At 38.9% G+C, this 26,035-nt stretch overlaps 1 protein-coding gene and 1 pseudogene across 2 annotated transcripts; both read right to left on the reverse strand.

Annotated features, from left to right (window-relative positions):
* Nucleotides 1-522: 522 nt before the first annotated feature.
* On the reverse strand, nt 523-3,946 carry LOC148698448 (uncharacterized). Its single transcript, XM_088683613.1, has 2 exons — nt 1,191-3,946; nt 523-1,053 (listed from the first exon to the last, which is right to left on the reverse strand). The coding sequence occupies exons 1-2, from the start codon at nt 3,892-3,894 to the stop codon at nt 665-667; spliced, it is 3,093 nt and encodes a 1,030-aa protein (XP_088539739.1). The 5' UTR covers nt 3,895-3,946; the 3' UTR covers nt 523-664.
* Nucleotides 3,947-4,869: 923 nt separating this feature from the next.
* On the reverse strand, nt 4,870-13,598 carry LOC148698449 (uncharacterized; annotated as a pseudogene). The gene is made up of 3 exons (XR_015955403.1): nt 12,479-13,598; nt 5,974-7,393; nt 4,870-5,394 (listed from the first exon to the last, which is right to left on the reverse strand). The product of XR_015955403.1 is annotated as an uncharacterized LOC148698449 (transcript).
* Nucleotides 13,599-26,035: the final 12,437 nt, after the last annotated feature.

Genomic DNA, 26,035 nt, shown 5'->3' on the forward strand with positions numbered 1-26,035 from the left:
GCCATGGTCAAGCATTAGTGTTGGATTTTTCTTCTTGCCTCATTCAAGGAAAAACTCAGAGGCTGCTAATTATATTGAAATTGAAAGGGACAAGCTACAACGCCATTTTCAAGTAAAGGAAGCAGCAAAAGCATGCTGCTGAAGCATTAGGTAATCTTTCAACCAAAAAGCATTAGATAATCAACCTATGTATAAGTTATTTATTTGAATCTTTCTAGGGGTTCTTCATTTTTGTTCACTTCGTAATGTCTTGTTACTGTTTATAGGGCTGGGGTTGTTTGAGACTGATTCCGTCGTAAGCACTTCTTAGGTGGAAAAGGCAGCTAAATTTTATTTCAAATTATGCAGGACAGACCAATCTTGAACATCTGATGACATTTCGTAATGCTCTCTAAAATATGGGAGGAAAGTAGCGGCTAGAAAAATCTTTGAACTCATAGGTTAGTAGAAGTGCAACATTGTGAACAAGCGTAACCAACTGAAAGTCCTCTTGCAAGACAATCATCAACCATACTAGAATGATTTCAGTGGTTACGGAAACATTTGCAGCTTTTTATTGATCAAACAAATATGAAAACCTCTTTCGTTATTGATACAACGAAACAATTTGCATTACATGCTATGGAGACCAAAGCACAAAACAGTAGGATTTTATTCACATATTCTACTTACTAGCTTGAAGTTTGTTTCTTATCCGACACATCTTCGACAAAGCATCACTAATGTTCAACCTTTCTCTCGGCAACTCTGCAGAACAAGCAACACCAACTTCTAAAGCTGAAATCAAGCTATCCCGAATATTTATGCAAGCCCTTGTATCCTCATTAAGACTATCATCATTGCACATGTCCCCTTCCCCTTTTTCTTGAACGATAACAGGATCTGCAACATGTTCCATCTTATTAGGCAGAGCAGCCTTGACAAACTTATGAAGGTTTACACTTCCCTGAAACATCTCATCTGTCGGTCTTTTCCCCGTGAACAATTCCAGTAGCAGAATGCCGTAACTATACACATCGCCTTGTGTCCAGACTTCATTTCCCATGCCATACTCTGCATTTGCACAATTCAAAACAACAGATTATTGTATTTCTCAGTAAGTTCTCTCAAAGCGAAATTCTCATGCTTTAAACTATTAAATTAATTAACGACTTAGAGATTTAGGACATCTTGTATTAAAGAGTATTCACCTGGAGGAGTATAACCGATTGTTCCTTTTACTCCACGGGTGCTCGATTGATTTGTAGAACAACTATCTTGGGGTTTGAGAAGGAATCTTACCAACCCAAAGTCGCCTACATGTCCAATCATATCATCATTCAGAAGAACATTGCTTGGCTTGAGATCGCAGTGAACTATTGGCGTTTCACATTGATGATGGAGATAATCCAATGCCATAGCAATATCAATCGAAATGTTCAACCTTTGTGAAAAATTTAGAGTCCTTGGTCTCTCATTTGTCTCACCAACTGTGGGAGCCAGATGCAACCAGTCATCTAAGGTCCCATTCACCATGAACTCATAAACTAGGGCCTTGAAATCATTACCATGATAATCAACACCAGAACATGCGGACAGTACCTTCACAAGATTACGGTGTCTGATGTTTCTCAAGGCCTCACACTCAGCAATGAAGCTTTTGGAAGCTCCAGGATTAACAAGGTTCAGTACCTTGACAGCAACTGTTGTTTCGCCTTCGTCAAGTACACCTTTGTACACAGAACCAAAACTTCCCGCACCAATCAAATTGGAAGAGGAGAATCCATTAGTAGCTTTTAGAAGACTTTGGTAAGACACCCTAAGAAAGTTTTCTTTATCACTGGAAGTACGATCCTTTCTTTCCCTATGCACGCAACAATGGTACATAAAAGCAGATGCAACTGTGACTCCAAAAAGGGCAGAAACGATGGAGATTATCAGTTTCAAGGTCAGGCTCAATCCTACCTTTTTGAGTTTTTCACGCTTGCATTTTGGCAATTGAAATTCAAGTATGCCCCCGCAAAGTTCTCTATTGCCTTTAACAGATGTTGCTGTTGCATTCTTAAAAACTCCTTCGATTGGCACCATCCCCTCCAACATATTATAAGATAGATTCAAAGATTGCAGAAGTACAAAACTCTCTAGGAATTCCGGAATCTTGCCAGACAAGTTGTTGTGAGAAAGATTTAATTCTCGAACCCCCCTCAGAGAAGCCAAAGACAATGGAATTGTTTCTTGAAAAAGATTTCCTTGCAGGTATATATATTCTAATTTTATACTGCTACCAAGACCTGATGGTATCTGACCAGAAAACATATTTTCAGAAACATCTAAGTACTCCAGATTTATTAGTTTTCCTACTTCTTGTGGAAATGGACCGGTGAAACGATTTTGAGATAAATCTAATGAAATATATGATGACGACATACCAATGACTCTCGGTGAAATGTTACCACTGAGATTGTTGTTTGTAACGGACAAGACTTGCAAATTGTGACACTCTGCTAAACTTAAAGGTAAATTTCCTTGAAGCTTATTTTGGTCAAAATATAATTTAGTTAACCGACTTAAATTTCCGAAAGAGGAAGGAATTTCCCCTGACAGAGAATTTATAGCAAAATCTAATAAATATAAATTTTGAAGCTTTCCTAGATCAGAAGGGATTTCACCCGAAAATTGGTTCATAGACAGATACAAGCTCTCCAAGTTAACAAGATTTCCAATTCCATTTGGGATGCTTCCTACTAATTTATTGTCACTTGCATAGAAAACTAGAAGAGAAGCAGACAAGTTGGCTATGCATTGGGGTAATATACCCCCAAAATTGTTCATATTTAGGTTCAATCTTTTTAGTTTCGTGGCGTTAGACAAATCAAAGATAAAGCTCAAGTCATTAGTTCCGCCACTTCCAAGATCGTTCGAAGTTAGAACAAATCTCTCAAGCCTGTGTAAACTTTCCAAAGAAGGTACATTTCCGTGTAGGTTGTTTCCTAGCATTGACAGATGACCTAGATTTGAGGCATTGGACAGTGAAACAGGGATTGATCCACTAAATTGGTTCAAAGAAATATCAAAATATTGGAGACGTGGAGTAAAAATACCTAAGTTGGAGGGAAAAGTACCTTCGATTTCATTCAGTTGTATTGAAAACCTTATGAGAGAAGATAGATTGAAGATGGAGGGTGGGATCATGCCAGAAAGTGAATTGTCTGCCAACCGAATTTCGGTTAACTTTGTCAGTTGGCCAAAAATATCCGGAATACTCCCACTCAAAGTATTAGAAGATGCAGAAAGCACTTCGAGAGATGATAAGTTGCTGAAAGAGTAAGGGACGCTTCCTCTAAGCTTGTTGTGGCGAAGTACAAGTACTCGTAGTTTTGACAGAGTGCCCAGCTCTTCTGGAATTCCTCCTACCAGCAAATTGTTGCCAAGATCGATTTCGAGTAATCGCGAGCAAGCTGATAAGTTGGAGGGAATATCCCCCCCAAGTGAATTATTGTTCAATCGTAACTCTTGCAATCTGCGGAGACGGCCAATCTCTGTTGGGATTTCTTGGCCAAAGCTATTGTTTTGGAGATTAATGACTCTCAGAAAACTCAAATTCCCAACATGTGGTGGTATGGATCCTGCAAGTTTCAAGGACTCAAGGTTCAATCCGGTGGCCCTCTGGTGACGATTACCACATGTGATTCCACGCCATTGGCAAAAGTGGATGGTTTCATTCCATGAACTCATGACTCCAAAAGGGTCCTTGGTTATCCTAGCCTTGATTTCAAGCAAGGCCAGACTATCCATCTCATTGTTTTCGGCATCAAAGGAAAAACCAAGACATGAGTTAAGAACAAAACCATGCATGCACAACAATGAGAAAAACGCAAGTACGGACAGTGATGGGAAGAACTTGTCGATCCCCATCAACGAAATTTTGGCTAAGCAGTGTTGTTTACCTTTGTCTAGGTAGCAGATTGAGAAGAATTTATGTAGTTTATAAGCATCGGCAAGTCAGTTAAATAATTCATTCAATGCTGTACAGCCATCCATGTTCACATGCAAACTGATCGTCGCCTACCCACAGCATTTAAACATATGGGCTCGAGCAAGCTGCAGTGTATCAAGCTTGACCAGATATTGCGTGTGGGGGAAACTTTTTTGTCGTATGAGCAAGTTGCAGTGTCCCATAATCAAAAATTGACGAGGATATCATATTGAATGACTCGCTCATGAGTCATGACTCATGAGATGAATCACATACAAAATCGTTCACAGTCTATCTCGATATATGCTCATGTCATGCATCGGGGTCAATACTGACATGTGAGGTACGTACCATCTTCGCTTCTCGACCTTCATTCCGTTCACATAACTGATACCATGTTCAACTATTCCTCTCTCCCTATCTTGCCATTCGATCAGATAGGCGGGTGCCTGGCTTTTCCATTTTATTTTTGGGTTGTCAATTTGTATCTACGGTAGAATTCTCTCCCTTAAATAAATAAAAAAATTAAAAAAAGAAAAAGAAAAGATAACAAAATGGTTTTAATGAGTGTCTGACCAACACATAACGCCTATTAGAACCTTAATAACAAAATAAAAACACCTACAAGAAAAGAAATGGCTTCTATCACAAAATATACTGTGGGCATTCATTACCCACCAGACTTTTCAACAGTTTTAACATTTATTCAAAGTTTAGCCCAATAATTGAGAGACTTATTGGGATTTCCCTATTGGGTCAGGTTGTTTCTGGGCAAGTGGATTTTTTATGATGAAGAGGATGGGCTTCAAAAGAATGATTCAGAGTCCTTGCAAAATGGAACCATGCAGTACCAGACACAAGATAGATCTTCCAAAGAACAAAACTTTTCTTTCGAAAAAAAGGCACAAGGAATATCTCCCTAATTGTAAGTCGACCCCGAATTTATTCCAAATATAACTATACAATACTAATTTAACTTCAACAGACCTGTAAATTCTGGATATAAAGAAATAATATTACATGCTATATGTAGCATATCAACAGTGTACTTCTACTCGTATTATCTCAACTTGCTCGAAGTTTGTTTCTAATCAGACACATTTCAGCCACAGCATGACTAATGTTCTTTCGCTCCCTAGGCAGTTCCGCAGAGCAAGCGACACCAACTTCCAAGATTGAAATCAAGCTTTCTTTAAACTTGTTATCCTCATTGCCGCTATTTCTTACGCTCTTGTCCCCATCAATAATTTCATCCACTAGAACAAGATCCACAATCTCTACCACCTGATCAGGCAGAGCTGCCTTCACAAAGTTATGAAGGTTTGAAGCTCCTTGAAACATGTTATCGGTTGGTCTTTTTCCCGTAAATATTTCTAACAGTAGGATGCCGAAACTGTACACGTCTCATTGTGTCCACACTTCATGTCCCGTACCATACTCTGCATTTGTACAGTTTAAAACACCATGTTCTAAGTAAATTAAATGCAAGGACGAAACCAGAAATTTAACTAAGAGGGGGGCACCTTAAAAAATTTGAGCTCCTTTTTTGGACAAATACAGCTAGTTCTTTTACAAATGCTGAAAAAAAATTAATTACAAAATACCTAATTTTATTACTCTATTGTCTAATTTTGACTTTAATTGTTGACAATCTAATGCTCATTTGTACTAATTAACCAAATGCATGCAACTCAACAAGGTTTAGACATTAGTGCGTGAGAAAAATATACAAGATGGAGGGGCATTTAAAAACTAAAAGAGGATTTTTACTCTTTTAATATGATTAATTGAATAATCTGCAAGGCAAAAAAATGGGAATGATTAATTGAATAATTCGTAATGAAAAAAAAAACAAAAAGAGGGATGAGAGGGGGCATGTGCCCCCACTGGGCCTTACCTCCCTCCGTCCATGATTAAATGAACCAAAGATATGGTGTATAGAGCAAAATTTATATGCCAGAAGCTATTTAAAGACAAGATAATGAGAAATTTAATGAATCACCAAATAAAGAGTTCACCTGGAGGAGTATAGCCAATAGTTCCCTTAAGACCGGTGGAAATAGATTGTTTACCAGAACCATTTTCTGAAGTTCCAGGAAGGAATCTTACCAAACCAAAGTCACCTACATTTCCAATCATGTCATCATTGAGAAGAACATTGCTCGGTTTTAGGTCACAGTGAACTATTGGTGATTCACAATGGTTATGAAGATAATCCAAAGCCATAGCAACATCAATAGCAATGTTCAACCTCTGCGAAAAGGTTAAGCTCTTGGATCTCTCATTTGTCTCACCAATTAACTGAGCTGGGTGCAACCATTCCTCTAAGCTCCCATTAACCATAAATTTGTAGATTATGGCCTTGAAATCAAAGCCACGGTAATCAACACTTGAACATGCCGATAGAACCTTTAAAAGATTAAGGTGTCTAATATTTCTCAAAGCCTCACATTCAGCAGTACTTGAAGTTTGCTTCTTAGTTCCCTTGGCCCGTAAGCAGCATAGGTACAAAAGCAATAGTGCAAAACTTATTCCAAGTAGCCCGCTGACTAGAGAGATTATCAACTTGGAGGTTAGAGATTATCAACTTGGAGGTTCGGCTCAATCCTCCCTTTGCTTGATGTTGAAGTTTGCATTCTGGCAGTTGAAACTCAGGTATGCCCCCACAAAGCTTACTATTTCCTTCAACCAATGTCGCAGTTGCATTCTTGAAAACTCCTTCCATTGGTACCTCGCCCTCGAAATTATTGTAAGAAAGATTCAAAGATTGCACAAACTCAAAAGTCTCCAAGAATTTTGGAATCGTACCTGATAAGTTGTTGTGGTCGAGATATAATTCTCGAATACCTCTTAGTGAGGCCAGAGACAATGGAATGGTACCTTGGAGGAGATTCCTTTGCATGTTTAAGAATTCTATTTTTATACAACTACTGAGACTTGCCGGAATTCCCCCAGATACCTTGTTTTCAGAAACATCAAGGTGCTCCATATTTATTAAACTTCTGATTTCCTTTGGAATGGAACCAGTCAGAAGATTTCCTGACAAATCCAAAACAACATATGAAGACGAGAGACCAAACACTTCTGGGGGAATGGTACCACTGAAATTGTTGATACCAAGAGACAAGATCTTCAGATTTTGACACTGAGCTAAACTTGAAGGGATATTGCCTTGAAGCTTGTTTTCTTGTAGATATAAATTCTCCAATCGACTAAAATTTCGGAAAGACGATGGAACGTTCCCGGAGAGAGAGTTGTTACCCAAATCTAAGGTATACAACTTTTGAAGCTTTCCTACATCGCTGGGGATGTGACCCGAAAGTTGGTTTGTAGACAGCCATAGACTCTGCAGGTTCTGAAGATTTCCGATCCCATTTGGGGTACTTCCTGATATTTTATTCACAGATGCATAGAACCTTACAAGGGAAGAAGATAAGTGTTGGAAATTCAAATAAAAACAGGCTGTAAAAGGTTGCTGCTAGTTTCTTTACAGGTTGTATCCACATATGCTGCAACTACAAAGACTAAAGTTTCCTCCATGTGCTAGCTGAAAGTGTGTTGAAAGACAGCAGAGATATGAGCTGCTGTGTGCAAGCTGTCCAAAGTTCACATGATATGTTTGCATGTGTTGTCTTATTGTTTATTCATTTTCTGCTTGTATAAATAAGCCTCCTTGCTAGGCTTTAGAATTATCCCATCCGAATCCCACTTCCAATTGTGAAGAAGCTTGTAAGTTTTCTTATTCCATCAGTTTCTAAACCTTTTTTTATATATCAAAGTCCAAGTGTTTTGCCAAAGCTTGTTGCTTCCCTCCTTTCTCTATTTCTTTCCTTGTCCAATTTTATTGAGAGTGCAAAGTGAGAGGTGTGATAGAATTTGTAAACTTATCACCCACATATTTTGGTATTGAGTTAGCAAACTCCTTTGAATTCCAACAATTGGTATCAGAGCCAGAATACCATTCTGGCAGGTGCAGCAGTTATGGCGTCCAACTTAGTGCAACTCCAAGTTCCCACATTGAAGAAAGAAAATTATGAAAGATGGTGCATCCAATTCAAAGCATTGTTTGGATCACAGGAGCTATGGGAAGTTGTCAGTAGTGGGTATGTTGTACCCACTGCCGAGCAAGAAGCCGTATATACTGCGGATCAAAGGAACACTCTCAAGGACTTACGAAAGAAGGACCAAAAGGCGTTGTATCTTCTATACCAGGGTTTGGAAGATTCAACGTTCGAGAAGGTTGCAGAAGCAACAACGAGCAAGCAAGTATGGGATACACTCAGTACAATCTACAAAGGAGTAGATCGAGTCAAGAAAGTGAGGTTACAGTCACTTCGAGCAGATTTTGAAACTGCTCATATGAATGAAGGGGAGTGCATCTCCGACTATCACTCAAGGCTCATTGTGATAGTAAATCAGATGAGGAGAAATGGCGAGAGACTCGATGAAGTACGAGTTGTGGAGAAGATACTCCGGTCACTCACATCTAAGTTTGAGCATGTGGTGATTGCCATTGAGGAATCCAAGGATTTGGAGGTGATGAGCGCAGATGAGCTACTAGGATCCCTCCTAGTTCACGAGCAACGCATTAAGAAGAATGCAAACCCCACAACGCTAGAGCAAGCTTTGGAGTCAAAGTTGAATATTGACAAACCAAATGGAGGTCGTGGGCAGTGGAACTCACGTCGTGGGAGTTCATCTAACCGTAGCCGAGGACGAGCTCGAGGAAGAGGTCGAGGCTATGCACAAAATCGAGGTCAGTCTCAAGAGTGGAGATCTACTCGAGGAAATGCGCATATCCAGTGTCACAACTGTAAGCAATATGGACATTATGCCAATGAATGTTCACATAAAAATGGTGAGCATGTCAACATGGCAGAATCAAGTGGAAATACTGATGAAGAACTTACAGTCTTGCTAGCACACCATGATTCCAGTAGCCAACAAGATGTTTGGTATTTGGACTCTGGTGCAAGCAATCACATGTGTGGAAAGAAGGAGTTTTTTGCCAAACTCAAAGATGGGGCCTATGGATCTATAAGTCTTGGTGACTCCTCAAAGTTGCCAGTTGAAGGCAAAGGGAAGATCAAGATCATCCAGAAGGATGGTAAAGAAGAATACATCTCCGATACCTACTACATACCAGGTATGAAGAGCAACATTCTAAGCATTGGTCAACTGCTCCAGAAAGGGTACATTATACATATGGAGAACATGTTTCTCACTCTCAGGAATGCAAGGAGAAAGCTTATTGCACGTGTTCGAATGTCAAAGAACCGGATGTTTCCGTTGAATTTGAACACAAAGATTGGAAGCTGCAACATCGGTGTAATGGAAGATGAGTCATGGAAGTGGCATCTTCGATTTGGCCATCTTCATTTTCAATGGCCTAAAGTTGTTGTCAAGTGGAGGAATGGTTCGTGGTCTACCCCAAATTGAAGCCACACACCAAGTATGTGAAGGTTGTGTGCTTGGCAAGCAAGCACGACTATCGTTCCCTGTTGGTGATACATGGAGAGCAAAAGCACCACTGCAGTTGGTGCACACAGATATATGTGGTCCATTGGATCCCATGTCTTATGGAGGTAATAGGTATTTTATTACCTTCATTGATGATTTCAGTAGAAAGACTTGGGTCTATTTTCTCAAGGAGAAGTCAGCTGCCCTAAAAATTTTCAAGGAGTTCAAGGCACTCACAGAGGCTGAAAGTAACCACAAGCTTGTGGCTGTGAGATCAGATAGAGGTGGAGAGTACACCTCCAATGCTTTCCAAGCATACTGCAAGGAGCAAGGAATTAGGCATCAACTTACTGCTGCCTATACCCCACAGCAAAATGGGATAGCCGAAAGAAAGAATCGAACCATCCTTGACATGACAAGGTCCATGCTTAAGGAGAAGAATTTGCCAAAAGAGTTATGGGCAGAAGCTGTGGCTTGTTCGATTTATTTGTTGAATTGATGTCCAACAAAGAGTGTCAAGAGGATGACACCACAAGAGGCTTGGAGTGGATACAAGCCGAATGTTACACACCTAAGAATTTTTGGGTGTGTTGTATATGCTCAAGTTCCAGAAGCCAAGAGGAGGAAACTTGATGATAGAGGTGAGAAGTGTGTGTTTGTGGGCTATAGTGAAGAGTCTAAGGCATACAAGCTCTACAACCCACTAACTGGCAAATTAGTGGTTAGTAGAGATGTCATCTTCAGTGAGGAAGAGGCATGGAAGTGGAACAACAAAGAAGTCAGTAAAGAGAAGATCGTTTCCACTGATTTTGAAGAACCAGAAGTTGTACCACCTGTTGAGCAACAACTTGCTCAAACAACCATAACAACTCCATTGCACAGAACTGCAAGGAGTGGTCCGACATCTAGTGAAGAAAACAGCTCCTCAACTCCAGTAAGGCTAAGAAGTCTCACCGAGATATATGGACAAGAAGAAGAAGAAGAAACCAACTTTTTCTGCTTGTATGCAGACCACGAGCCTCTCTCATTCAATGAAGCTGTGGAAAAAGATCGTTGGAAAAAAGCCATGGAAGAAGAGATCCATGCCATCGAGAAGAATGACACTTGGGAGTTAACAAAGCTCCCACCAAATCAGAAGGCTATTGGTGTCAAGTGGGTTTACAAGATCAAACGCACTGCAGATGGGAGTGTGGATCGATACAAATCAAGGCTTGTAGCAAAGGGCTACAAACAGAAGTATGGAGTGGACTATGATTAAGTCTATGCTCCAGTTGCAAGACTTGACACGGTAAGATTACTAATCTCTCTTGCCACTCATCATAAATGGAAAATTTATCAACTAGATGTCAAGTCAGCCTTCCTTAATGGAGTTCTTGAGGAAGAAGTGTACGTGGAACAACCAGAAGGCTTCCAAGTACAGGGAAAAGAAGATAAGGTGTATCGTTTGAAGAAGGCTTTGTATGGCCTCAAGAAAGCACCACGAGCTTGGAACTCAAAGATTGACAACTACCTTCACCAAAATGGATTTCAGAAATGTCCATACGAGCATTCAGTTTACATGAAGAATGGTGCAAAAGGGGAGTTCTTAATTATTTGTCTTTATGTAGATGACTTGTTGTTTACAGGAAACAACGAAGCAATGTTCTGTGAGTTCAAGCAATCCATGTTCAGTGAATTCGAGATGACTGACAATGGATTAATGTCATACTTTCTTGGCATAGAAGTGAAGCAAGGAAGTGATGGTATCTACATTTCTCAACAAAAGTACATGAGAGATATATTGGAGAAATTCAATATGGACAAGTGCAATATTGTCAACACTCCAGTTGCAACTGGATTGAAGCTGTCTAAGGAAGGAGAAGGTGAGTTTGTAAACTCAACCGTGTACAAAAGCTTGGTTGGAAGCCTAAGGTACCTTACAATCACAAGACCTGATATAGTTTATGGTGTTGGACTCGTGAGTCGATACATGGAAACACCAAGGGAGTCTCATTGGCTGGCCGCCAAGAGAATTTTGAGGTACATAAGAGGTACTCTAAACTATGGTCTATTTTATAATTTTGGTGAAGATGCAAAATTATTTGGTTATTCAGATAGTGATTGGGGAAGTGACCAAGATGAAAGGAAAAGCACAACTGGCTATGTGTTTTTTCTAGGATCAACAGCTTTCTCATGGACTTCAAAGAAGCAATCAATTGTTGCTTTGTCATCGTGTGAAGCCGAGTACGTTGTTGTAGCCTCAACCGTGTGTGAGGCAATTTGGTTAAGAAATCTGTTGAAGTCAGTGTGTCATCCACAAGTGGAATCGACTGTGATTCATGTGGATAACGTGTCTGCAATCAAACTTGCAAAGAATCCTGTTCAACATGGAAGGAGCAAGCACATTGATACCAGGTTCCATTTTCTAAGGGACCATGTGAAGCAAAAGACAATTGAGCTTGTCTATTGTCACACAAAGGAACAAGTGGCTGACATCTTCACTAAGCCACTACCAGTTGAATCATTCCAGTTATTACGTGAAATGCTAGGCATGAAGGCGTTTTGATTTGAGGGGGCGTGTTGGAAATTCAAATAAAAACAGGCTGTAAAAGGTTGCTGCTAGTTTCTTTACAGGTTGTATCCACACATGCTGCAACTACAAAGACTAAAGTTTCCTCCATGTGCTAGCTGAAAGTGTGTTGAAAGACAGCAGAGATGTGAGCTGCTGTGTGCAAGCTGTCCAAAGTTCACATGATCTGTTTGCATGTGTTGTCTTATTGTTTATTCATTTTCTGCTTGTATAAATAAGCCTCCTTGCTAGGCTTTAGAATTATCCCATCCGAATCCCACTTCCAATTGTGAAGAAGCTTGTAAGCTTTCTTATTCCATCAGTTTCTAAACCTTTTTTTATATATCAAAGTCCAAGTGTTTTGCCAAAGCTTGTTGCTTCCCTCCTTTCTCTATTTCTTTCCTTGTCCAATTTTATTGAGAGTGCAAAGTGAGAGGTGTGATAGAGTTTATAAACTTATCACCCACATATTTTGGTATTGAGTTAGCAAACTCCTTTGAATTCCAACAATAAGTTAGCCATGCAATGAGGCAGAACACCCCCAAAATTGTTTTTATCAATTTCCAGTAGTTGTAAACTACTGGACAAATCTCTCAAGCCTGTGTAAACTTTCCAAAGAAGGTACATTTCCGTGTAGGTTGTTTCCTAGCATTGACAGATGACCTAGATTTGAGGCATTGGACAGTGAAACAGGGATTGATCCACTAAATTGGTTCAAAGAAATATCAAAATGTTGGAGAGGTGGAGTAAAAATACCTAAGTTGGAGGGAAAAGTACCTTCGATTTCATTCAGTTGTATTGAAAACCTTATGAGAGAAGATAGATTGAAGATGGAGGGTGGGATCATGCCAGAAAGTGAATTGTCTTCCAACCGAATTTCGGTTAACTTTGTCAGTTGGCCAAAAATATCCGGAATACTCCCACTCAAAGTATTAGAAGATGCAGAAAGCACTTCGAGAGATGATAAGTTGCTGAAAGAGTAAGGGACGCTTCCTCTAAGCTTGTTGTGGCGAAGTACAAGTACTCGTAGTTTTGACAGAGTGCCCAGCTCTTCTGGAATTCCTCCTACCAGCAAATTGTTGCCAAGATCGATTTCGAGTAGTCGCGAGCAAGCTGATAAGTTGGAGGGAATATCCCCCCAAGTGAATTATTGTTCAATCGTAACTCTTGCAATCTGCGGAGACGGCCAATCTCTGTTGGGATTTCTTGGCCAAAGCTATTGTTTTGGAGATTAATGACTCTCAGAAAACTCAAATTCCCAACATGTGGTGGTATGGATCCTGCAAGTTTCAAGGACTCAAGGTTCAATCCGGTGGCCCTCTGGTGACGATTACCACATGTGATTCCACGCCATTGGCAAAAGTGGATGGTTTCATTCCATGAACTCATGACTCCAAAAGGGTCCTTGGTTATCCTAGCCTTGATTTCAAGCAAGGCCAGACTATCCGTCTCATTGTTTTCGGCATCAAAGGAAAAACCAAGACATGAGTTAAGAACAAAACCATGCATGCACAACAATGAGAAAAACGCAAGTACCGACAGTGATGGGAAGAACTTGTCGATCCCCATCAACGAAATTTTGGCTAAGCAGTGTTGTTTGCCTTTGTCTAGGTGGCAGATTGAGAAGAATTTATGTAGTTTATAAGCATCGGCAACTCAGTTAAATAATTCATTCAATGCTGTACAGCTATGCATGTTCACATGCAAACTGATCGTCGCCTACCCGTCCGCATTTAAACATATGGGCTCGAGCAGTGTATCAAGCTTGACCAGATATTGCGTGTGGGGGAAACTTTTTTGTCTTATGAGCAAGTTGCAGTGTAGCAAGTTGCAGTGTCCCATAATAAAAAATTGACGAGGATATCATATTGAATGACTCGCTCATGAGATGAATCACATACAAAATCGTTCAAAGTCTATCTCGATATATGCTCATGTTTGCATCGGGGTCAATACTGACATGTGAGGTACGTACCATCTTCGCTTCTCGACCTTCATTCCGTTCACATGACTGGTACCATGTTCAACTATTCCTCTCTCCCTATCTTGCCATTCGATCAGATATGCGGGTGCCTGGCTTTTCCATTTTATTTTTGGGTAATCAATTTGTATCTACGGTAGAATTCTCTCCCTTAAGCATCGGCAACTCAGTTAAATAATTCATTCAATGCTGTACAGCCATGCATGTTCACATGCAAACTGATCGTCACCTACCCATCCACATTTAAACGTATGGGCTCGAGCAAGCTGCAGTGTATCAAGCTTGACCAGATATTGCGTGTGGGGGAAACTTTTTTGTCTTATGAGCAAGTTGCAGTGTCCCATAATAAAAAATTGACGAGGATATCATACTGAATGACTCGCTCATGAGATGAATCACATACAAAATCGTTCAAAGTCTATCTCGATATATGTTCATGTCATGCATCGGGGTCAATACTGACATGTGAGGTACGTACCATCTTCGCTTCTCGACCTTCATTCCGTTCACATGACTGATACCATGTTCAACTATTCCTCTCTCCCTATCTTGCCATTCGATCAGATATGCGGGTGCCTGGCTTTTCCATTTTATTTTTGGGTTATCAATTTGTATCTACGGTAGAATTCTCTCCCTTAAATAAATTAAAAAATTAAAAAAAGAAAAAGAAAAGATAACAAAATGGTTTTAATGAGTGTCTGACCAACACATAACGCCTATTAGAACCTTAATCACAAAATAAAAACACCTACAAGAAATGAAATGGCTTCTATCGTCTTCTTTCTTCTATTCCTCTTCCTCTTCCAATGTCGAAGAAACCGCTGTTTCTTCTCCTTGTCTGTCCGCTGCAAAAGAAAAAGGAAACAGGAAAAAAATCTATTTAATCTCAGCCATAAAATCTCATTAAAATCAATCCAATGGCTAAGAGCGTGATCCCCATTTTCTTTGAAAATAAGATAATTTGATATGAATCCAATTTTTTGAGCCACTTTTGATAATAGTCCACTTATATTCCGGTCAGTTTACTTTCATTCCTATAAATTTTTTACCCTTTGTATTATCCCTTAATTTTAAGATTTGCCCCTTTTTCAATTACTGTGATAATTATCTCCTAATCTTTCTTCTGACTTGTATAATAAATATCTCCTAATTATCTTCTGACTTGTATAAATAATTATCTCCTAATACTTTGTATAATAAATATCTCCTACTTTTTCAATTATTGTGATAATTATCTCCTAATACTTTGTATAATAAATATCCATTTTTACTTCTCACACACTGACACACTCCGATCCAGAATGTCCACCTGGAATCCGAATGGAGCTGTGTTGGCCAACGCCTGGAGGGTGACAAAGCCATAAAGTGTATTGATGTGGAAAATGTGAATAAATTTAAACCTAAAAGTGCCTAAATATAAGAGTGTGCTTTTGAGCAGCAATGAACTCATTTCACACGTGATGTTAGAGCATAAGTAAAGTATAGTAAAGTAGGATGAGAATTATACCATCGAAGGTAACCACCTATACCAAGATTTGCCAAAAATCCTCGTCGATACGAAAGCTCCGCTAATAAAACCTGGAGGGTGAAAAACAAAGGTGAGTGGGTCTAAAAATAAAGCTTTATAAAAACCTTTTCAAAAAAAAAATAACCCCTTGCCGTAAAACAACTATAGTTTCCAAAATATACATACTACGTATAATAAGAAAATACTTACTGTAGCTTGCAAAATCTCAAGGATTCAATACGGCACAATATTTCGTAAGTGAGCACATGACGTTGGTAATCCCATAATCTTTGTAAAATCCCACATCGCCCAGGGGTGAGGATCTTGTAAGCCTTATATGTATATTCCCATCTCTACCTAGCACGAGGCCTTTTGGGAGCTCACTGGCTTCGGAGTTCATTGGAACTCCGAAGTTAAACGAATAGCCCGTGAGAGCAATCCCATGATTGGTGACCCACTAGGAAGTTCTCATGTGAGTTCCTAGAAACAAAACCGTGAGGGCATGGTGGGGGCCCAAAGCGGGCAATATCATGCTACAGTGGAGTTGAGCCTGGGATGTGGTGGGGGCCCAGTGTAACATCCCACATTGCCTAGGGGAGTGATCCTTAAATGTATATTCCCATCCCTACCTAGCACGAGGCATTTTGGGAGCTCACTGGCTTCGGGTTCCGTAGGAACTCCGAAGTTAAGCAAGAAGGGGGCTAGAGCAATCCCATGATGGGTGACCCACTGGGAAGTTGCTCGTGAGTTCCCCAAAACAAAACCGTGAGGGAATGGTAAGCCCAAAGCGGACAATATCGTGCTACGGTGGTGGAGCGGGCCCGGGAAGTGATCCGTCCCGGGCCGGGATGTGACAAATTGGTATCAGAGCCTAACCCTGGTCACGAGTATACCGACGAGGACGTCGGACCCCTAAGGGGGGTGGATTGTAACATCTCACATCGCCCAGGGGAGTGATCCTTAAATGTATATTCCCATCCCTACCTAGCACGAGGCCTTTTGGGAGCTCACTGGCTTCGGGTTCCGTAGGAACTCCGAAGTTAAACGAGAAGGGGGCTAGAGCAATCCCATGATGGGTGACCCACTGGGAAGTTGCTCGTGAGTTCCCAAAAACAAAACCGTGAGGGAATGGTAAGCCCAAAGCGGACAATATCGTGCTACGGTGGTAGAGCGGGCCCGAGAAGTGATCCGTCCCGGGCCAGGATGTGACACCCAGGCCGGGATGTGACAATCTCGCATAAGCAAACATATCATATCGAATGCTCATCGACACATGCTGACACATGAGTTCATGCAGAGATATTCTGACATGAACAAGACTGGGTGAAACACTAATATATGCTCTAGTACTACAATCAAGTAAAGACCGGCCTCTGCACATCACATATGAGTCCTAATTGCCTGTAGCAATCTAAGATAGGACGGGCACCTACAATGGATCCAAAGTGAGTGAACGATGCGATGTGCACATACACGTTAAGGCCTGGCCTTGGCCCGGGCGAGTACTAACACCGGTGCAGCAACAATGAGTAGATAACGTAAACAAAATCATACAACAGTAAATCAACAACTTACGCCGACATAATACTATTCACTACCGTAAATATAAATAAGGCATCCCTTGACAATATGCATATCAGTGCATCCCATAGGATTTAGGATAATTTCATAAATTCCGTTATTTCGCTAATTCTTATGAACATTAGTCTAATCTAGGCATACGTAGGAAGTTCTTTTTCAAATGTATAAATGGAAACTAAATAATATAATATTTAAAAGCAAAGACCCACTCACAGATACTTGCGATGTCACATCTTTTCGAGCTGGGAAAACCAGAGTCTTTGATTGTAATCACACATAAGCATAATATTAGGGCTCGTTAGTAAAACTCAACTAAAAACGACTAAATTTGGGAAAACAGAGTGCGGATTCGGAACTAGTGCGTCGAAATACACTAAGAAGGGTCCCGGGCAATTTTCGTAAAAAGTCAACAAAAAGTCAACATTCAACCTAGACGCCCCAGTGGTCAACTATGTTAAAACTTCAGAATTTCACTAAATGGATGTCAAAAACGAACTTGGGCATCGAAATTAGCCTAGGAAGGTTTCCAAAAAACTTCCGAAATGTCAACATAAGGAATATTCCAAAGTATATTCCTGATCCACATTAGCAATGGGCCAGGTCGGATCTTGGGTTCGGATTCGGATCTGGGTGGCGGATCTAGTCTTAGGATACTTGTTTTTTTCTCTCGGGTCAGGTTGACACATTTAGACAAACGGGTCACACAACACCTGTCGGACCCAACAAGGAGAAAGCCGAAATTTGGGCTTGATTCCCAGAGCTCCGATCAAGCTTAAATCTTCACTTTTTTTCAGCAATCAATATATCAAATTGAAGCTAAGGGAAAAGGGAATAAGGTTTTACCAACACGAAGCCTAGTCGTGGCCGGAAAGTGACCGAAAAAGCTTGTAACCACACGGGTCCTTCGCCGGAAAACTAAGGAACTTCCCCCCATGTTGCTTTCTGCATCCAAACATCACCAAAATCCCTCAAATTTATCCTAACCATACTACAAAACATGATCTATGAAGATCTTAGGGTTTTCGAGGCCCACCTTGTCGAAAAAGTTAGTAACTCGTCGAGAAAATTGACGTCGATAGTGGTCACGGTGCTTCTGTGCCGTGAGCACAAAGAACGTGACGGGACAGACATTTGAGATAGAGAGAGTGACAAGAAAGAGAGACGTGGTGGTTGGAGGTGTAGCTCGCCAAAAAACATGGAGTCGATGTTTGGGTTCGAGTTCATAAGCTATGGTCTCAATCTAGGCTCGGGTTTGTGTATCCCACCTCAATCTCCTGAAAAAAGTTAGTGAAGGTGGTGCTGCAGTCTCACGGCATGGCTTCGACGGAGATGGCAGCAGGTGGTGTCGGTGGTTGAACTCGCAGAGATAGAGAGTTGACAGAGGTGAGGAAGCTAGAGAGAGAAAAGAGTTGTGAAAGTTTGAGAGAATGGAAGAGAGAGATGTCCCCGAGAGTGAGGAACAGAGAGCACGGGGACAAAGGGGATAGGAGACCCACGTGGGTGGGTCCCACCATGCTTCTGTTGCGCCTAAGCATTCATATCGTCAAGTACTTCGAGGTTATGGTAAAATAATAGTTCACACGCGTCCTGAAATAACGGTCAACGAAAGTCAACAATCTCGCCTCTACTGGCATTTTCATCAATTCACTGTTTTAAAATTAATAAAATCGTAAAATTAGGGACAGGATGTCACACACATCCTTCTAATTATCGGTCGTCAGATCAAATGAATTGAAAAAGATCAAAGGAAAAAAAAACTAACAAGGAGTGTGAAAAGTAAAAATAGAACATCTGGTACTCGTCTAGACATGCAAAATTGTCACTGACCAATTTGTTTGGCTTATAGGCATACCATTTATTTAATGTGTCTTGCTTATAGGTATATTTATATTTTTTTTACCTCTTGGTTAGTTTATATATGTCAAAAAGTGAGTTCATGGGCCTAGGAGGCGTTTAAGGGAAGGGGTTCTCATTTTTTTAAAAGAAAATGATTAGTTGTGGGGCCCACACCACACCAAACTTCAACAATCCGAAATATCTATTTTTCAAGTTACATCTTTTAGATCATCCTTACACAATATTAGCCAAATTTGAAATATTTGAGACATCTAACTGAGTTTAAAGAAATTGATGAACACTTCGTTCTATAAGAAACAATGAAATTTAATTGTAATAATTGAATAGGCAAATGGTTTTAGATTGAATTTAATTTTTGTAAGAATGATCTATGAATCAAAACTTACAGGATGGACGTTCGGATCGTTGAAGTTCGATGTAGAGTGCATCCCCAACTAATCTCTATTTTTTATTTTTAAATGGGGATCCCTTCCCTGAAAGGGCCTCTATGTATCGATTAGTTTGATAGATTTCATACTATATATATTTGCATCATTTGATCAATATGTCTTGCTTGTACGTATTGTATTTTTCATTTATGTTATATATTTTGCAAGTGGTTTATAATTACGTATTTGTATTAAATTATATTTGTTTCGATGCTTACCTATTCGTAGATAGATTCCATACTACTCTTTTTTCATTAAATGTTGAAGGGTTAAGGAAGTAGATTAAGGATGTTTAAATATTTGAAATTCTGGAGTGAAATGTAGTGACAAAGTGGTTAGGTTGTGAGTATATATAGACATGCACCAATTCCCTTATTTGGATCCATAACATAGAAATTTAAAATTTTTGTGTGAAAAAAAGCTTGGAATTTTAAACCTCCAATTCCCAAGTTTAAATTTCGGAGCTTTATATATAGAGACAAAAAACTTTCACTATATTTCAAGGAACTCCACTAGTTTTTAAACATGTCAACGAGAAACAAAAATATAAAAACAATTAAAGCCCAACACAAAAACATAGAAACAATGTTTTAAAATATCAATCATATGCCTAAGGCTTTAGGGCTGTTAATAGAACTCAACCCTTACAACTCCAACAAAATTAATGTGTCATAAGCTAAACTCAATTTCGACTATTTCTGTAGAATCAATTTTGAAACTATATGCAGAATCAATTCAACCCCCCCTCAACCATTTTTGCAGAATCAGTTCAATCAATCCTCGACCATTTTTGCAGAATCAGTTTAACTAACCCTCAACCATTTATGCAGAATGAGTTCAACCCATCCTCAACCATTTTTGCAGAATCAGTACAACCTGTCATCGACAATTTTTGCAGAATCAGTACAACCCATCATCAATCGTTTTTGCAGAATCAATTCAACACATCCTTGACTATTTTTGCAGAATCCGTTCAACCAGCGCTCGACCATTTATGCATAATCAGTTCAACTCGTCGTCGACCATTTTTGCAGAATTAGTACAACACATCCTCAACCATTTTTTACAAAATCAGTTCAATCATCGACCATTTTTGAAAAATCAGTTCAACCTATCGTTAATCATTTTTGCAGAATCAGTTTAATCAGTCCTCGACTATTTTTGCAAAATCAGTTCAACCCGTCATCGATCATTTTTGCAAAATCAGTTCAATCAGTCATCGACCATTTTTGCAGAATCAGTTCAACCCGTCTTCGACAATTTTTGCTGAACTAGTTCAATTTGTCTTCAACTATTTTTCCTAAATCAATTCAATCTGTTCTCGACCATTTTTGCTAAATCAGTTCAATCCGTCTTCGACCATTTTTGCAAAATCAGTTTAACCCATCTTCGATCATTTTTACAGAATCAGTTCAATCCGTCCTCGACCATTTATGTAACATCCCACATCGCCCAAGGGAGTGGATCATGTAAGTCTTATATGTATATTATCATCTCTACCTAGCTTTGGGTTTCACAGGAACTCCGAAATTAAGCGAGTTCGCACGAGAGCAATCACAGGATGGGTGACCCCTTGGGAAGTTCTCGTGTGAGTTCCCAGAAACAAAACCATGAGGGTATGGTCAGGGCACAAAGTGGACAATATCGTGCTACGGCGGAGTCGAGCCCGGGTTGGGATGTGACAATTGGGTATCAGAGCCATTCTCTGGCCGGAAATGTGCCGACGATGATGTCGGGCCCCTAAGGGGGGTGGATTGTAACATCCCACATCGCCAAGGGGAGTGGATCCTATAAGCCTTGTATGTATATTCCCATCTCTACCTAGCACGAGGCCTTTTGGGTGCTCACTGGCTTCGGGTTTCGTAGGAACTCCAAAGTTAAGTGAGTTCTCGCGAGAGTAATCCTAGGATGGGTGACCCCCTGGGAAGTTCTCGTGTGAGTTCCTAGAAACAAAATCGTGAGGGTGTGGTCAGGGCCCAAAGTGGACAATATCGTGCTACGGCGGAGTCGAGCCCAGGTCAAGATGTGACAATTTAACCTATCTTCGACTATTTTTGTAGAATGTTACCGGTATCTAGAAGAGGTCACTCTGCTTGCCGAGGGGGAAACACTCTTATTTTCAGTTCTTTCAAAGATTGTTCCTTCCGGACCTATTCAACCCGTTTTCGACCATTTTTGCATAATCAGTTTCAAATACATGTATAAGCAGTTTTGTACACTTTTTTAGCGGAATTATTTTATAACAATATAATACCGACATGATTGGAGAAGGAACAATGTTAAGAGGAGGGTTCATTGCTTCCCATTGTGATTCTATCAAACCTAAGGTACAATGGGTCTTTTTTCTTGAAAGTAACTGTAAACCCACGTGAACGGTGCCATTTTACCTGTTATTAGAGCAAGTGGTTAAATATGTTTTTTTTACTAAGGCTCTTTAACCACTTAAGGTGCTTTATAAAGAGGGAAATGACATCAACGTGTGTATGCATATATCATTCCTTCCACATAAAGAATAACAATTTCTTTAATACGGAATGAAGATGTGAAGAGCCTATACATCAAATTTTAAAATTCTATCAATTCAACACTTTAGAAGTATGGATGAAAATGTCCCAAAAAACTATCTGCTTGCGTATACTTTGATCAAGTCAAAACCAAATAAAATATGGAATGTTTCTTTGAGTACTTGGTACTCCCTTGAAATCCCTCTCCTTTGGAGCACGCTCTCAAGATATATACAATAACACAAGCACATCCTTTCCCTCCTCATCATTAACTACCAGAACGAGAATTTTAACATCAATCCCTAAAATGTATGCAGTTTGACGAAAGTGCAGAGCAAATTCTTAATTTACAAATTCTTGGTTGTTTCCTAAGTGTTCTTTAATCTATCTTACTTATGCAAGATGTTATGTTATAAACTGGGAGGCAATAGTGCTGACATAAATTCTTGCTCACCCAAAAGATTTGTAAAATAATAACTATAAAATAAAAATAGGGAAGTGTTATTGGCACTTCAAAAATATCATTCTACACTTCTCACAAGTGTATTTTTCTTTCTAAATATAGAAAGTTTGGAGTGTACAATGAGAATTTTGGAGTGCCAATAACAATTCCCTAAAAATAAAGCAAATTAATCTGAGTCTTTGTATTTCATATTTAGGATGAGGCTTTTGTTGCCAAACAATCATAAAAAATAAATTAACATATCCCAACCGAAGTGTGTCTTCCCCTCTTAGTCCTTTCTTTGATATTAGCTTTGGAGGTTTAAGATAACCAAACACACAAAGAGAGAAAGATAGGACTTTGAGAAGAATTATGGCATTGAGAATGTGCGAGTCTCTCTAGGCTAGGCATATATGCTTAAAATGCCAGAAAACCAATTACTGAATTTGTTTTTCGAATGATTTCGGTCTATGTTTTTGTATTTTAAAATAAAAAGGATTATTTTTTATTATTATTAAATTGTAGAGATGGATTAGGCGAGATTAGCTTTTCGTCAACAATCGTGTGCGAGGCACCAACCCTCTCCCGAAGGAGAAATGACCATTGCACCCATAAACCACCCCCCCCCCCCCCCCCGCGCCTGTCCCCTCTATATTAGATATAAGGGTACTTTCGTAACTTAAACTCCAGAGAAATAAAGGGAATGATGTCATCTTTCACATATATTAAACTTTTGTCTCTCTTTAAAATATTTTAAAAGTGTTGTCTCAATATAAAATTAAGTATTAAAAGTGTATTCTATGTTTAATCTTTCCTTTAAAATTCATGTAAATATGTATCATTTCTAAATTTCTATGAGTGAGAGTTTAAAAATAACAAATTCTGTATTCAAATTTCATTGTTCTTTTAGGTTAACCAAATAAGAAAATTCACAAATTATATAAAATAAAATTTCATCATTTTAAAATTTCTTAGTAATCTTAAATTTCTTCATCCAAATAAAGTGTAAAGGTGCTGAAGGGCTCTGCAAACTGGAATGTGGCCTGTGTGAGGGATGTTCCATTGGGCCGTTGTGGGTGAAAGTTGGTAGGGCCTAGAGAGGCTGCTGAAGTGGGCCGTTGGGTGATGATGCTGCAGACAGGCCAAATGGTGGATATTCAACAAATGGGCCCGGTGAAGCTAGTAGTGGAACTATGTCCAACTCAAGTGCACGCTGGGCCTGATTCTTGGCTAAGGAAAATTCACATTCATTAAATATAACATGGCGAGAAATATAAACCCGACCCGTATGAGCATCTAAACAGTGATCCCTTTGTTATTATTGTTGTAGCCAATAAAAGTATATTCAACGGATTGATTCATTAATTTATTCTTAACATAAGGTCCATGAAAAGGAAAACACAAACAACCAAAGGTACGCGAGAAAGCGTAGGGTGGAGGACGTTGAAAAAGAATAGAAAAAGGTGATGACCAACTAGGGGTGGGAAGGAAGTTAGTAAGAAGCACGGAAGTGAGGGCTGTTTCGGCCCACAAGTTTAGTGGTGCGTGGGATGCGTCAAGTAGTGTCCAAGTCATATCAACAATATGGCGTTGCTTGCGCTTAGCTAAGTCATTTTGCTGAGGAGGATGAGGGTATGAAAATCGTTGTTGATTGCCGAATAGATGACAAAACTTAGACTTGGATGAATTTACACATTGAGTACCACTTGGATTGTTTGCTTGCTTGGATTGTTCGTTTGCTTGCTTGCTTGTTCGCTTGAATCACATGTTTAAATTGCTCGCTTGACTTGTCTACCTAACAGAACTTACCTTGTTCTCCTAAAGAAGCTTGTCTTGCCTTATCCGCCAAACGGAGCTTGTTTTGTCCACCTAACGGACCTTGTCTTGTCCGCCTAATGGAGCTTGTCTTGTTTTGTCTTCCTAATGGAGCTTGCATCCACATCTACTTCTTGGCAACGTCATGACATGTACTGTCACGAGTTTGACAGGGGGTGTTGAAATTTATTAGTTTTTTAGTAAATTAAGCAGACATTTGGTTTTATTTTGTATTAGGTTTTTTTGGCATTTACACATTAGAGTTTCTTAGGTTAATGTCGCTATAAATATAACTTATAATTTAGTTTGAGAAGACAAGTCAATCACAATGTAGTCTATTCAGATTATGTAGTCATCTCGGCAATCTCCTTTATTTGATTTTCCATTAATAAAATTATATTTGTTTGTAGTCCGTTTGTTCTAGGGGTGGTCCTGTATAGGACCCCAAACCCCAAACCGAAAATTTTCGGGACTGGAATTTGAAGATCAATTCTGAACCGAAATTTCGGTATTCTCAATTTTTGGGATTCCCGAAATGTTTTTGGTATTTCGGGATGGATCGGGATTGGATTATGAGTTTTTGGCTTTTGGGTTGAAATTTGAGATTTTTTAGATGTGAGCTAAAATTTGGACTTTTGGCCTAAAATTTTGTTCCCCAATTTCATATCAATTGAAATTTATGTCTTTTGCCTCATATTAATTTTAAATTTCATACTAATTGAAATACCAATTCATTCGTACCAAGTCAAAATGATGTTCCAAAGTTCTAAACTACCTAATTTCATACTTCTATTTCTAATATACTATCAAACTACTTAAATTCAACATTCAACATGCATGCAACCAAAATAAATAAATAAATAAATACATGTGTATATATATATATATATATATATATATATTTTTTTTTTGTTCAGTTTGGGATTGCCAAATCATTGAATATGTAATCCCGTTTCTCGTACAGAAAAGTTCGAGATCGGTTCAGTATGGATGCCGAAAATATCAGTATTATCGATTTGGGAATTTTTCAATATGGGATCGAAATTTTTTTTGTTTGCTATGGAATTTTTCAGTATGGGATCGAAATTTTTTTAGTTTGTTCATCCATTTGACTGTTTGTTGTGCATACTCTCATTTTTAGCTGTTCTAGGGTTTGATGTGTTAGCAGCGTGCATAGGAACCTCAAACTTATATAGGCATCTGATCTCAAAAATCCTACCCACTAATGAATTCTAGAAAACCTAATGAGCCTATAACTAGAATGCTAAAGCCCATGAAATTGTATTCCACTACTCAGGAATCTCTTTAGCGTAATGACTTTCACTCCTCCTTAAGATCAGGTGCAATAGTGTGGTTAAAACCTAAATTTTTAGCCCAAAAAGTTTAGATTCTAATCCATAAATAATTTTTCTCTTCCAATGATTTTGATTTAAAATTTTAGGCGAGATTATTAGAGAATGATTTTAGCCGATTTTTTTTCGAAAAAAAAATTATATAGATTATCCTAATTTATTTATCTGAACATACATTTTAACTTAAAAATATCCAAAATTTCAATAAATAATGAAAAGTCACTAAACTTAACCCATGAAACATGGACGTCATTGAACAACAATTACTTTTTTTTATTTTTTATTTTTTATTTTTTATAAAGATAAAGATTTAAAGTTTCAAACTTTAAATAGTTTTACATAATAAGCTTCAATCTTACAACAATTACTAATACAAATAATAATTAAAACGCTAAATAAAGATTAATAAACAATAATTAAAATACCACATAAAAATTACAACAAATACTAATACTATAAATATTCATCATCGTTTGGTTGACTTGGTTCTTGACTTGGTGGTGGATTTGGTGGTGGACTTGGGTAATAGACATTAGATTAATCATCATCCTCAAAGATATGTAATAAACATTAGATTTCGTGGTGGACTTGGGTGGTTTAAAACG

The sequence above is a fragment of the Pyrus communis genome, chromosome 2 (genome assembly GCF_041283825.1).
Source record: "Pyrus communis isolate YQ-2024b chromosome 2, ASM4128382v1, whole genome shotgun sequence".
NCBI lineage: Eukaryota > Viridiplantae > Streptophyta > Magnoliopsida > Rosales > Rosaceae > Pyrus > Pyrus communis.

Bases quoted from the DNA above. Each gene is read 5' to 3' on its own strand.
- LOC148698448 (XM_088683613.1), bottom strand. From the start codon at position 3,894: ATGGGGATCGACAAGTTCTTCCCATCACTGTCCGTACTTGCGTTTTTC. The intron at 1,054-1,190 runs GTGAATACTCTT...GTGCAAATGCAG, and splicing joins AATCGGTTATACTCCTCCAG to AGTATGGCATGGGAAATGAA.